The 12,582-nt window shown below is 41.1% G+C and overlaps 1 protein-coding gene across 2 annotated transcripts in view; it reads left to right on the top strand.

The window, feature by feature from the left end:
• Positions 1–11,712, top strand: part of pde4ba (phosphodiesterase 4B, cAMP-specific a) — a 126,260-nt gene extending 114,548 nt beyond the window's left edge. For both annotated transcript variants that reach the window (XM_023394531.2, XM_023394532.2), the window contains exons 7-14: positions 1,532–1,625; positions 5,020–5,303; positions 5,466–5,630; positions 6,432–6,531; positions 6,673–6,827; positions 6,935–7,057; positions 7,592–7,774; positions 7,894–11,712. In XM_023394531.2, coding sequence (XP_023250299.1) covers positions 1,532–1,625; positions 5,020–5,303; positions 5,466–5,630; positions 6,432–6,531; positions 6,673–6,827; positions 6,935–7,057; positions 7,592–7,774; positions 7,894–8,328 — 1,539 coding nt within the window. In that variant the 3' untranslated portion in view covers positions 8,329–11,712. The remainder of the gene's footprint in view (positions 1–1,531; positions 1,626–5,019; positions 5,304–5,465; positions 5,631–6,431; positions 6,532–6,672; positions 6,828–6,934; positions 7,058–7,591; positions 7,775–7,893) is intronic.
• Positions 11,713–12,582: the final 870 nt, after the last annotated feature.

Raw genomic sequence — 12,582 nt, 5'->3', positions numbered from 1 at the left:
AATAGTGTTGCTGGGGCTGGCAGACTACAGCAGGGGAAAAAGAGGGAGGGAATGAAAAAGGGAGGAACATGGTGAGAGAGTGAGAGAGAGAAGCAGGGTAGGAGGGGGAGTGAGCGTTACAGCGGTGAGAGCAGTGAAGCAAGACAAATCCAGTGGAGGAACCCCCCCTCCAGTCAGATGAACATCGCTGCCTCACTCCCTCCTCCTTCTCCTCCTCCTGTCTCCATCGCTGTTTTTTTCCCCTCCTCCCTTCCTTGCTTCTTCTCCATTATTCATCAGTGCACTGAGAGTCCCCAGCTCACGGCTCCAGCTGCTGCTGCTCCTGCCGATCCACCGAGCCAACTGGATCTCCTCCTCGCCTAGCCTGGCAACAGCGCCTACACTTTTCCCTACATATATCTATCCCTCCATCCCCAGTCATGGAGACTCAGAGCTGGCCCTTTACTGCTGCTGAGAGGGAGAGTGAGCCATCATCGAGCTGCTCTCTTAGCTGCTGAGAAGAGAAACACAAGAGGAGAGAAGAGGGGATTTTTGTCCTTTTTGGCGTTGAAAGAATCCTGTTCATCTGCCTCTATTTTTGCTATTGGATTACAGTTCTGGCTTTGTGTAGGAACGAAAAAACGGGGTCCAAAATGCCTGAAGCCAATTACTTGCTGTCGGTGTCTTGGGGTTACATTAAGGTGTGTGGTGCTTATCTACGTAGCTTGTTGGGATACCGCACTCATTTCATTGTACGTCTCGGAGCTGTGTTGTTGTTGTATTAGAGAATATATCTAAAGAAATTTAGCATTTTGATAACATCAGTTGTTTTTGTGCAGCTTTTCGGGATACTTTGTTAACCTAATTGCACCAACAGATATTTCCATCAGGGGGGTCTGACAGAATGGTGTTCTGTGGCTCAGGCTCCATCTTGAGCCCTCTGCAGAGCTGTGTGTCTGTTTGTGTGTGTTAATGTGTATGTGTATGTGTGTGCACGCGCATGCATCAGTCTGTCATAAACAGCTGCTACTGCAGTGCCTGTGTACTGTCAAATGCATGTATCCCTTATTTGCTAATAATATAAAACATGAACCCTCATGAAAATCACCAAAATGTGGGACGGAAGGGGAATGTAGGGAGCTGTGTGCAGATTTTCCTCTTGACATCATTGAGATTCTTGCACACTGACGCAAGTAAATCAGCTAAATAGGACCCAAAAATGTGATTCAGTGTAATAAAACTGTAAATTGGTTGCAGGGGGTGAATTGAGGGGTATTAAAAGGTAATGGCCTCCCAACTGGTAACACACATAATGATCTGCACTCTAATTAATTTGAGGGAAAATGGAGGGGAAAATAAGATGTGTCCCCCCACTGATTGTACGCTGTAATTAAATAATATTCTTGAGCTGGTGGAGGAAAACTGGGAACTCTTGGATTTTCCATGGAATCCTATACCATAATTTATCTCAGGTTTTCCCTCAGTGGAAACTGACGACGTATGTTTCTCTCTCTCCCTCCTCCTTTTTCCTCTCTCTCCTTCTCTCTTGCAGTTCAAGAGAATGTTGAATCGGGAGTTGACGCACCTATCTGAGATGAGTCGGTCTGGGAATCAGGTTTCCGAATTCATCTCCAACACCTTCCTAGGTAAATGAAGATCTTGTGTACATGCACTGAAAATCACACTAACAAATTCACCAATTTATAATCCACCTTCAGTCACTACAGAGAATAATCATGACCTGTATGTTCACAATACATAGAAAAATACAAACATCCACAAATATTGAGTGGCTCACACAAATACCCACTTCTCTGCTTTGCCGCAATGTTTTTCTGCAGGTTCAGTCTGATGTATGATGTTAAGCTGTGCAAGTTGCTCTGGCAGGCTTTTCTGAGGGGGCGTACCATAAAACACTGCGCCATTAAGCTTTGTCTAGATGTTTATGGCATTGGGCTCAAAATGGCCATTAAAACTGAAGTAAAAAAAAAATTTCTCAAAGTATTTAGAGAAATAAAAAGGCATTAAAGTGGCTGGCTACCACGAAAAGTACCATTTGACTGACAAGTGAGTTTGTTAGCCAGAACCGGGGTAAGTGGAACTGGATGCTGTCAGTATGGGTTGTATATTTGAGATCTGAGAATAGATTGATTGCTAAATATCCATCTATGTCGACTTTAGAAAGTGGCCTCTGCTGTTTTCGTCGCCCACATGTAGAAAACGTTTCATGATTCTGGAGCCAAACTACTCTGTTAAGTCATTGTAGGAAAAAAAATAACCTAACTACCACTCATAGGACAATCAATTTTCCAGATTTTTTATGTAAAAGTTGGCTTTTGATAAATGTGAGATTTCCACAGAAGCATGAGGGCAGCTACAGGAAAGATTTACAAAGCTTGGGAAAAGGCAAGTAAATGAGTTGAAGATAATATAGATTGACAAACTGGAAGAATAATAAGATGCCAGACAGAATACATGTAGGGGTAGTTAGAATAATAGGGTATATAATAATATATATAATAATATTTATAGACACTGCGCTTCCGCTCGATTGGCATCCTGATCCGATGTAGTGTTGTTGGCGGATCCCTTACCTCCGGATCATATAGAGTGAGAGGAGGGGTGAGGAGAGACAGAGAGGAAGCAAACGAGGGAAGGAGGGAACTGACTGCAGTGAGGGAGAAAATAGAGGTACAGAGGAACCCCCTTTGCTGGCAGTGAGATGAGCTCAGCAGATTGGGTGACTCATTCCTGTCTTAATGCATCTTTGTCAGCAGGGACACCTTGTTGTACCTCCACCTCTCCCTCCCTCTCTTGCTGCCCTGAGAATCCAGACAGAGATGACTATCACTTCGATAAAGAAATCAGGATTACCCTGCTGCTGGTAGAGAGAGAGAGAGAGAGAGAAAGACAGACAGACAGACAAAGAAGAAAGAACAGGTTAACATTAATGAGAAACAAAAGAAAAATGGCTGAAGCAGCACAGTTGGCCTGGTTTGGCCTCAGCTGACCAGCAGCACTGTTTAATCCCTCCATCCATAAAGATTAGTATCACATCAGTAATGCACTTATTTCTGCTTCATATTATTTTATAAAAGCATCCATTCAGGATCAAAGAAATTACATTTTCCTGCCATATGTCTGGATCCGTAGAGAGCATTCTTAGATTCACCACAAATCCCCAGCTAATGCTGAGGCAGATTGTTGACTGGTAAAACAGCGCTCATGGAACCTGGATAATTCCCCAGATAAATAAAGATGCCTGGGTTTCTCATCTAGGGTAATTTCAAACCAGGATTTTGGGCTTTCCATTATGGATTGTTGGCCGACAGCATGCTGGCCAGTCACGTGTGCCTTTCCCCCGCCACAGCTGTCCTCGCAGCATAATTCTGTCATAATTCCCTTTGATCAGCAACAGCAGAACACACCTAGCCTAGGGAATATACTGGGAGGGAAAAAGTCCCCAAAAAACGCCCACCCCTCTCCACCCTCCCCACTGCATCTGTGTCTCACACACTAGAGCATATGGAGGAGGAAGAAAAGGAGTCGGATGAAATCGAAAAATAAACGTGGGAGGTGAGAGAGGAGAGGGAAAGAGGAAGCAAGAAAAGGAGAGACAGAACAGAGCATGAAACAGATATAAAGAGCGAGAGAGATACATATACGTATTTAAATTTTTTTTTTTTTTTTGCTTGAGAAAAGATTGAGATGAGAGCAAACAGAGTGAAAAGCCGGACTATAAGAGACAACAATGGAAGCCAAATTGCAACAGAGAGTCTTAATCTGATGGCATACCGACACCAGGATCATGAGAACTGTGCTACAAACCTCCAGAGCAGGTTATCAGTTTTATCAAGTCAACTGCACAACAGAGTGCACAGCGTTTACTGTACACTGGCACTTACTTATGTAGAAATGAATGATAAGAATGACAGTGCGAACTTGTCTGCACGCACACACACACACACACACACACACAGGCCACACACACACAAACACCACACAGCAATGGTGATAATGATGGCTTGTAATAAATTAGAGGGCAATATATTGCTCTTCCCCTTGTTTCCCACGCAGCACATGTCTGAGAGCGCTTAATTGCCCATTCTCAATTACTACTGGAGGACTGAAGAGAGAGCGAGAGATAGAGAGACAGGCAGAGAAAACAGTGCAAGGGAGAGAGAGAGGGAGAGCATGAGAGTGAAAGTGATTATTTGAATTACAGCTGGTAATTGAATAACCCTCCACAGGGAAAGGCTGATAGGCCAGCGATGAGCTGTGTCCAGGCTTGATAGATGTGTGCACAGCTCACATACATGCCGATAGCCAGCCCCTGCAGGATTCATTCACTTCTTCTGTCATTGCAATAAACACAAGGGCCTGGTTGGTTATTACAAGAAATTTTTGCATTTTTTTTTTTTTTTTCCTCTGGATAAAATGTGAATACTGTGTATATGGTGTAATTATTTATCAAAAGAATTTTAAATGAAAGCCTTGCATGTTTTCATTTTTATTTTTGGACTGGTCATTCACTTTATTTGTAGCCAGACCAGATAAGGTTGAATAGACTTAACTTAACTTCCCACTCTGTACTAAGTGATTTGATAACGCTGCAAAAGATGTGTCAACTTATTGAATGACTGACTTTATGGGACTGTCTAGCTCTCAGTCTGTCAATGGGCTGACCTATGAGAGTGAAAAGAACAGGAGATGAGATGTTAGCCACCTGCTGAGAGATGGGGGGGGGGACTGAGACGAATGAACAGTGGGAGTTCAGACAGAGACTACAGGTGGCGGGAAGGGAGTGTGAATGAACAAATGAATGGAGGGACAAATAATGACTGAATGAATGAATCAATAAATCCTTCAGGAACTAAACTGCTGCAGGTGTTTTTATAGTACACCTGGGTCCTCAGGCCCTAATTCAGAAGCATATTACAACAAAGACTCATGCTGTATGAGGGTAGATGGGAATTTTAACCACATCTTCCTTACAATGTCCACACTTTACTAAAAATGTCTATATTCCCCGACCTGCAGACAAACAGAATGAGGTGGAGATCCCGTCGCCGACATCCAAGACACGAGAGAAGAAGAAGCAGCAGAAGCATCAGCTGATGACACAGATCAGCGGGGTCAAGAAGGTCTCCCACGGGCCCTCGCTCTCCAGCAGCAGCATCTCTCGCTTCGGCGTCAAGACTGATAAGGAGGAGCTGCTGTCCAAGGAGCTGGATGATCTGAACAAGTGGGGCTTGAACATCTTCACTGTTTCAGAGTATTCCAACAACCGACCTCTTACCTGCATTATGTACGCTATCTTCCAGGTATGGACTGTAATACTTTTATCAGTATAATCCTAAAATTCTGCATTCTGTTGTGTCTTCACTTACATCATTGTTGCCTTTTACTTTATTTTTTTTTGGTTCAGATTTGTACCACTAAAATTATCCATACTTAGTCCTGACTATATTTTGATGTTTTTCTAGGAGCGAGACCTGTTAAAGACATTTAAGATTCCAGTGGATACGTTCGTGGCCTACATGATGACATTGGAAGACCACTACCATTCAGATGTGGCCTACCATAACAGCCTACATGCTGCTGACGTAGCCCAATCCACACACATCCTCCTCTCAACTCCAGCCCTGGATGTAAGTTATAATATCAAGTGTCATTTTAGTTCTCAGTTTTTAGTACCTCACATCAGATTCTGCTTATATTATCTCATCCTCATTCATCTTTCAACTCTGGAGGTTGAAAAATTCCCCCAGCTCTGACCAATCTGCATCCACAGAAATAAGGGAAAATTAAAGTAGAGAGAACTCTTACATCACCCCATGTGCCTCTTTCCTGGAGTGCCACACTAGCTTTGAAGAGCTCAGCATCCTTCCATTGAATCATCTTTTCCCCTCCAGTTTACTCGGAGAACTTTACTTCACCACTCGTCGAAACATGTCTTATTTGTTAGGTTTTTCCTGCTTGCATTTTCTCAGAGCTCTCCTGAAGTTGGAGTAGCTGGTGAGATACAGTCAGAGAAGAATCAGCCTGAATGCATCAGCCTTTAGATCATGATTTATTCCTCTCCGTTCTCCGTCTTTCATCTATCGCAGCCAGCAGACATAGTATTATGCTGTCTCAAAGTGGATTTTCACAGAAAGGCACACAGCTTGCTTCATATTTGGTTGAGGAAAATTTCTCTGGCCTCGTGTGACCCAGGCTTGCGATGGCTTTCCGTAAAGCAGAACGTGACTGAAAAATGTGCATTTCCTATCACATTAAGGTTGAAAATCAGATAATTTAATTGCAAGGTTTTCATGTATGACCGTGGGTCTGTTATCTCCCCCTTACACGATGCTCAATAGTTAGTGAGGATTGGATTAACTGTTCTGTTTTTGTGCTGCTATTTTTTTTAACCTCCAGAAGTAGTTTCATGTTCGTTCTTTCTTTCATAGGCCGTCTTCACTGACCTTGAGATCCTAGCAGCCATCTTTGCTGCAGCTATCCATGATGTTGATCATCCTGGAGTATCAAACCAATTCCTAATCAACACCAGTAAGTGAAAATATTACTGTACATGAAATCAAGATAGCTAATTTGTTGCTTTCTTCAAAAACCTATAAATTGATGCTTTCAATAACCATATATCAGTATTCTCGACAAAGACTAAAATCTTTTTTTTTTACCTCTGTCCAGATTCTGAACTGGCGTTGATGTACAACGATGAGTCTGTGCTGGAGAACCATCACTTGGCTGTGGGATTCAAGCTACTACAGGAAGACAACTGTGATATCTTCCAGAACCTCACCAAGAAGCAGAGACAGTCCCTACGCAAGATGGTCATTGACATGGTAATATATCACGATTCATATTGTATTCTCTTCTACCACCATTTTGATTCAAATCACAATCGGTCTGAAACTTCGATGCTGACAGTGTTTTTTTGTTTCCCCTCCAGGTTTTGGCTACTGACATGTCCAAACACATGAGTCTGCTGGCCGATCTGAAGACTATGGTGGAGACGAAGAAGGTGACGAGCTCTGGAGTGCTGCTGCTGGATAATTACACAGACAGGATACAGGTAGATGTTTGTTTTTGCAAAACATTTGTTTCTTACCGATTAAATAAAGTGCATTTCATATGGATTGTGTATGTGTGACTCAACATACTGGAAACCCTCCACTTCTTTTACGTGCTTTTAATAGCTCTAATCAATAGCCAGCGCTGACAGAGGTTACTCAGCCAATGATCATTAACCGGCCTCCTACATAGCTGACCTCTGTTCCCACTGTCACTCCTTTTCTCACTCCATCCATCTTCTTTTTGCCTTTAAGTGCTCCCTTTACACTGTCTCTGTAATGGTCTTCCTAGGATTTCCTCTTTATTAGACTGTTGTGTAGACCAACCTCCTTTTATAAACAAAACTCATTAGAGAATTAGCTTTAAATGTCTTTTCTTCAAGAATCTAATTTCTCCTAATCTCTTAGTTGTAAAGTAATCTACCCGTCTTTGCAGTGTGTTTTAAGGATATATGATTGTACATTGGAGAGCGGGGGTGTACAGGCGTTTAGAGTGTGTATATTTTTACTAAATTTAAATTCTGTATTTTTAATAGGTGCTTCGTAACATGGTGCATTGTGCTGACCTGAGTAACCCCACTAAGTCCCTGGAGCTGTATCGTCAGTGGACTGATCGGATAATGGAGGAGTTCTTCCACCAGGGAGACAGAGAGAGGGAGAGGGGGATGGAGATCAGCCCCATGTGTGATAAACATACAGCCTCGGTAGAAAAGAGCCAGGTAGGCAACAAAGCGCATAGAAACTGAATCATGCACAATCAGCGATGGATGTGCACATTCGTATAAGTGCATCAAAACTTCAAAGAAACTCACTTGTAACTCTCATTTGTCTCCTTCAGGTGGGTTTCATCGACTACATTGTGCACCCTCTTTGGGAGACTTGGGCTGATCTGGTTCACCCAGATGCCCAGGACATTCTGGACACGCTGGAGGACAACAGGAACTGGTACCAGAGCATGATACCCCAGAGTCCCTCCCCTCCCTTTTATGACCAGGGCACGCACGGACATAGCGGCAGCACTGGCGGGCAGGGAGGTGGGGAGAAATTTCAGTTTGAGCTGACCTTGGAAGAGGAGGACTTAGATGGAATAGAGAAAGATGGCGAAGGGGAGGAGGAAGAAGAAGAATTAGAAGAAGAGGAGGATAGTCTAGGAGATTCTCGATCTCCTCCCCTGGACTATTTGGACGGTCCGGAGAACGAGGAGGGCGGTATGATGGAGCCCACGACAGCAATAGAAATCGTGACACACGAGGCGTCACCCACAGATACATAGGGCTTCCATCATCAGGCTCACATGGTGATTTGAAAGTTTTTGGAAAAAGAGGGGAAATCCTCTTGCAGCTGTGCTTTTTAACAAGCCCACAGAAGCAAAGGCTTAGTTTTGGCCTGCACAGGGGCGTCTTGCACTTGGGTGTTTGAAGCCAGACACGGACGGACAGTTTCAGTGAAGCGGCTTCAGAGTTCTCAGGAAATAATTACTGCGAACATTTTAGTCTTGGTGGAGAGACGAGACTGGGGGGTGGAACTTGAAGGATTTCGGCCAGTTTGGGAAATGGTTACTTTTCTTTTCTGGACTGGCATTAAAAGGACACTGACACTACTGAGAGAAATTTTGTACCTTAAGACTTTTTTACAGATATGATATGATCTAGAAGTAGCATAGAGTAAGATCTACTGATGGAGAAACATTTGTATAGCAAGAGAAAGTGTTTACTTTTTTCCTGTACCATTTGTCAAAGGACTTTTGTGTGCCTTTTTTACTATTGTCTTTATAATAGTTTTTTATTTATTGAACACTCTAGTATGTCTGTGAAATGTCTTTTTTTTCTTATCTGAAAGAGCAAAATCTTTTTTGTATGTTAAAGAGAACAGTCTTCCATGTATTGGGCAATAGAGAAATCCAAACAAATGTCGACAAACAACTTTTGGGCAAACTCATCTAAATAGGGAAACATGAACATTTTATCATATTTGTTTTTCAATCTGAGCACAACGTTTTTCTTTACACATGGAATTCAAACACCTTTGTTCACTCATGGTTCATGTTACAGTTAGTTTGTTGCTTTCTATATTAGATGTCAGTCAATGAATGTCACACTCACACTGAAACTATATTTACAAACATACATCTTTCCTTTCCTCTTATTCTTTGTAACAGTCTGCAGACCATTGGGGCCTCCTACCTTTTCACACCAAAACTTGACTTTCAAGCTTTTAAGGCAAAAATAAAGGAAGGATATAGAATCCTTCCTTTGCAACTGGTCAGGTATATTCCTGCTAGATTTTCTGTGTAAAATTATTGTGACATTTTATGTACACGACTTTATCTTTTCATTTTTGCAGTTGTCGTATTGGTGTGAAATTGAGGTTAGCCCAGTTCAAACCTACCACCAGATAAAGTGAGCAGAAATACAAGCAAGACTAAGAACAAACACCTCATGACAATGAGCTCCTTAGATGTACTATTAAATCAGAAATGAAGTCCGCCAAGGACAAAATGCACAACAGCAGTGAATCTATTTTCAGCCCACAGGTATGCTGCAGTCTTAATAATCCTGTTAGTTGGAACAGGGCCTGACCCCAGACCCGTCTGATGTAACGCCCCCCTGCCCCTCTGCAATCAGGCCCAGACCAGATGATTAAAGGTGCTCTTATAGCTGCCTGTCTGAAAGGCACTCTCAGACCCTCATCAACGCCACTATTCACATGGTTTACAAACCCCTCTAGGCTTCACGGACACGACCTCAAAACAATCAGGCCGGCTATTTCTTCCTTGTGATAAAAATCCCTCAAGTGCTGCTTCTGCTCATTGACGTCAATTGAAATTTTCCCCTCCCCCTCCACTGTATCAGGTTTCCAGGACAGTCGGGTTATTAGAATTTGGCACAGATGGAATTGCTGGAATCAGCATGGCAGACTGTACCCTTTGGAAAAAAGAGGAATCATTAGGTGCTCTAGTTTTAAAACAAACCAAAATATGCCTCTTTTTGTTTTCTCCACTAATGCATTGGGGAAGATAGGTTGAAAATGGTTTGCAGACCCCACATTTCTACTCCTGTGGCTTCCACGACTGACTCTACTGGATGTCCTAGTTGCATCTATAATCACGTCTCTCCAGTTTCATATTGGTTTACTGATATACTCAAAAGGTACTTCATCTAATTTCACTCCAGCATGCTTAAGTGGCAATCGTTTGTGTGCAGTTTGTATGTATGGAAGGTTTCATATGCGTGTGTTTCTCTGTGTGTTTGGATGTGCTGACTTTGTCATCAGGCCTTACCCTTATCACTCCACACCTTTGTCGCTACTGTTTGTCGCTAGGAGCTCAAGTTGGTCCTTTTTGCTGTTTATAACAGTGTGTATTTATTCTATACTTTAAGCTTGTAAATAAGAAATACTGTTTCAATGTAAAATCTATTTTAATTTATATGCACTTGCATTACCTGGAAGTGGTGGTGTCTAATGTGTAGAAGACTCTGGATTAGAGTCTTTTTATATATGTATTATATATTGTTTTTATATATATATAAATATATATAAATATATCTAAGTATATATTCGCACAATGTTTTGAGTGCCCAGCAGAGCAGCAGCTAAAGAGACATGTTGTTGTTGTCACATGGGAACCTTGTAACTCAGACAGTCTTTTTATTTTTACATTAAAGTTAAAATCGTCTTTTAATGTGATGTCACAGACGAGAGATAGATTAATCTTATTATGCATGAATATTAAACCAAAAATGTTCTCACTTTGGCATCATTTTGAAATTGAATTCCTATTGTGGTATTCTTTCATATTTCTGAATATTAAAGTTTTTCTCAGTTAAATTTTAGCTCAGTGACATTTCATACAAATAGCCAGAATTTGGATATCCTCATTTTGTTTCTTAGATAATTGTTAGATCATAACTCAATTTTGGACCAATTGAGTTTTTGAAGGTACAAGGTTTTCATCTGACTTCAGCAATTTGGTAACCCAGAGGTGACATAGAGGACATGTTAAACTGCATAGGCTTGGATATAGGATACATACAAGCTAGCTAAGGAACACAGAAGCTTAGTCAGTGCTTGGTATCAAAGTATACAAATAGCTTATTTTCTCTCAGCGGCTTGTCACAACCTAAGCTTCTCCATCCAGCATTTGAATGCAGATTGCTGATATATGAGGCCAGATACAGGTTCGACTGACAAACACAAAGCGATTGTCTCCTTTTACACTTAACGCACTTCATGTAAAAGTAGATAAGACGGGGACAGTATTGGTAGCATGCTACAATGCGCCCGGCACTGACGTGAATCTTTCTGAATTAACAACAAAACATGATCTTATGTAACTGGTTGTGCTAATGTGTGAACTCTTTCTGACCAAACTTGTTAGCAGTTTTGAAATTCAAATTTGTCAGTATTAACATTGTTTATCTATGTTCAAGCTTTTTTTGGTCCTAGTTGTGTCCAAATGGTTAGCCAGATTTAGCACTATCTGCATGAGAGATGGGTTTTTTTTTTTTTAAATTGTCAATATGTTCAAGTCCACCAGTTATTGCAGGTGGATTATTAAATGTTTCACACAATGTATGGTATTATATTGTATATTGTGTTCAAAAATAAATCTGAAATACTTTTTCTATGAAGTGATTAAAAGCAAAGCATGAATATATATCATCTGTTTCTGCTGTTTTTTCCTCCCTCGTAGCCTAGTTTTCTTTACTTTGGGTGTGAACAACAAATTGGGTCACAGTCACGCTTCTGGTGGGTTCCCACATGTTTGTCATGTTTCATTAGGCTGTGTCCCATTACAAAGCTGAGCACCTGGGTCCTGCACTGAAAAAAGAGCCTCTAGTATGTAAAACAGTATCAACATTAGTCTAAATTCCCTGCTTGTGGCCCCTAGAGGCCTGTGTTGCTCCTGACACCCAAACAGTCCAAAGAGCTGTGAACCAATTTACAGTCCTAATAACACTTCCATTCCCAAAACATGCAAATATCACTACTCAATTAGGTTACACTGCAACACAGTGAAATTTCATTTAAAATTTTAAAATCAGTTTCATCAAACATGCAAATAAGAGGTACAAAATAAATGTGCAGATTTAGGGCTGCAACTGCAGGCTATTTTCCTTATCAATTAATTTTCTTTAATCGTCTCTTTTTGTTATTATTTGTTAAATCAGATATTCCTACTAGGATAACATAATTAAAATAAGTTAAAACTAGATTACATATATCATTAATAATAATAATATAAAACAGAAAAGCTCAAACATGTCAAATCATTTTCTGTCAGTCAACTGGTCAATTAATTGATTAATGTTTCATCACATAGATGCATCTCTTACACCTTTCTATGGGCAAGATTGTGCTCTCTAAGACTGATTTAGTGGAATGCCATTAGACAAATACAGGAATACTAAATAATAGTCTGACAATATGGTTCTGTATTTATGTTCCCACAGTCAGTCAACCACAATCTAAATAAAAAATTATCATAAAGCCAGTAAAGGTCAGCAGACCCTGGCCCATCCTGTGA

The sequence above is a fragment of the Seriola lalandi genome, unplaced genomic scaffold (assembly GCF_002814215.2).
Source record: "Seriola lalandi dorsalis isolate HSWRI2012SDOR001 ecotype SW California unplaced genomic scaffold, Sedor1 jcf7180002054949, whole genome shotgun sequence".
Classification (NCBI taxonomy): domain Eukaryota; kingdom Metazoa; phylum Chordata; class Actinopteri; order Carangiformes; family Carangidae; genus Seriola; species Seriola lalandi.
Note: the sequence above shows the minus strand (reverse complement) of the source record. Positions and strands in the feature narration are given on the sequence as shown.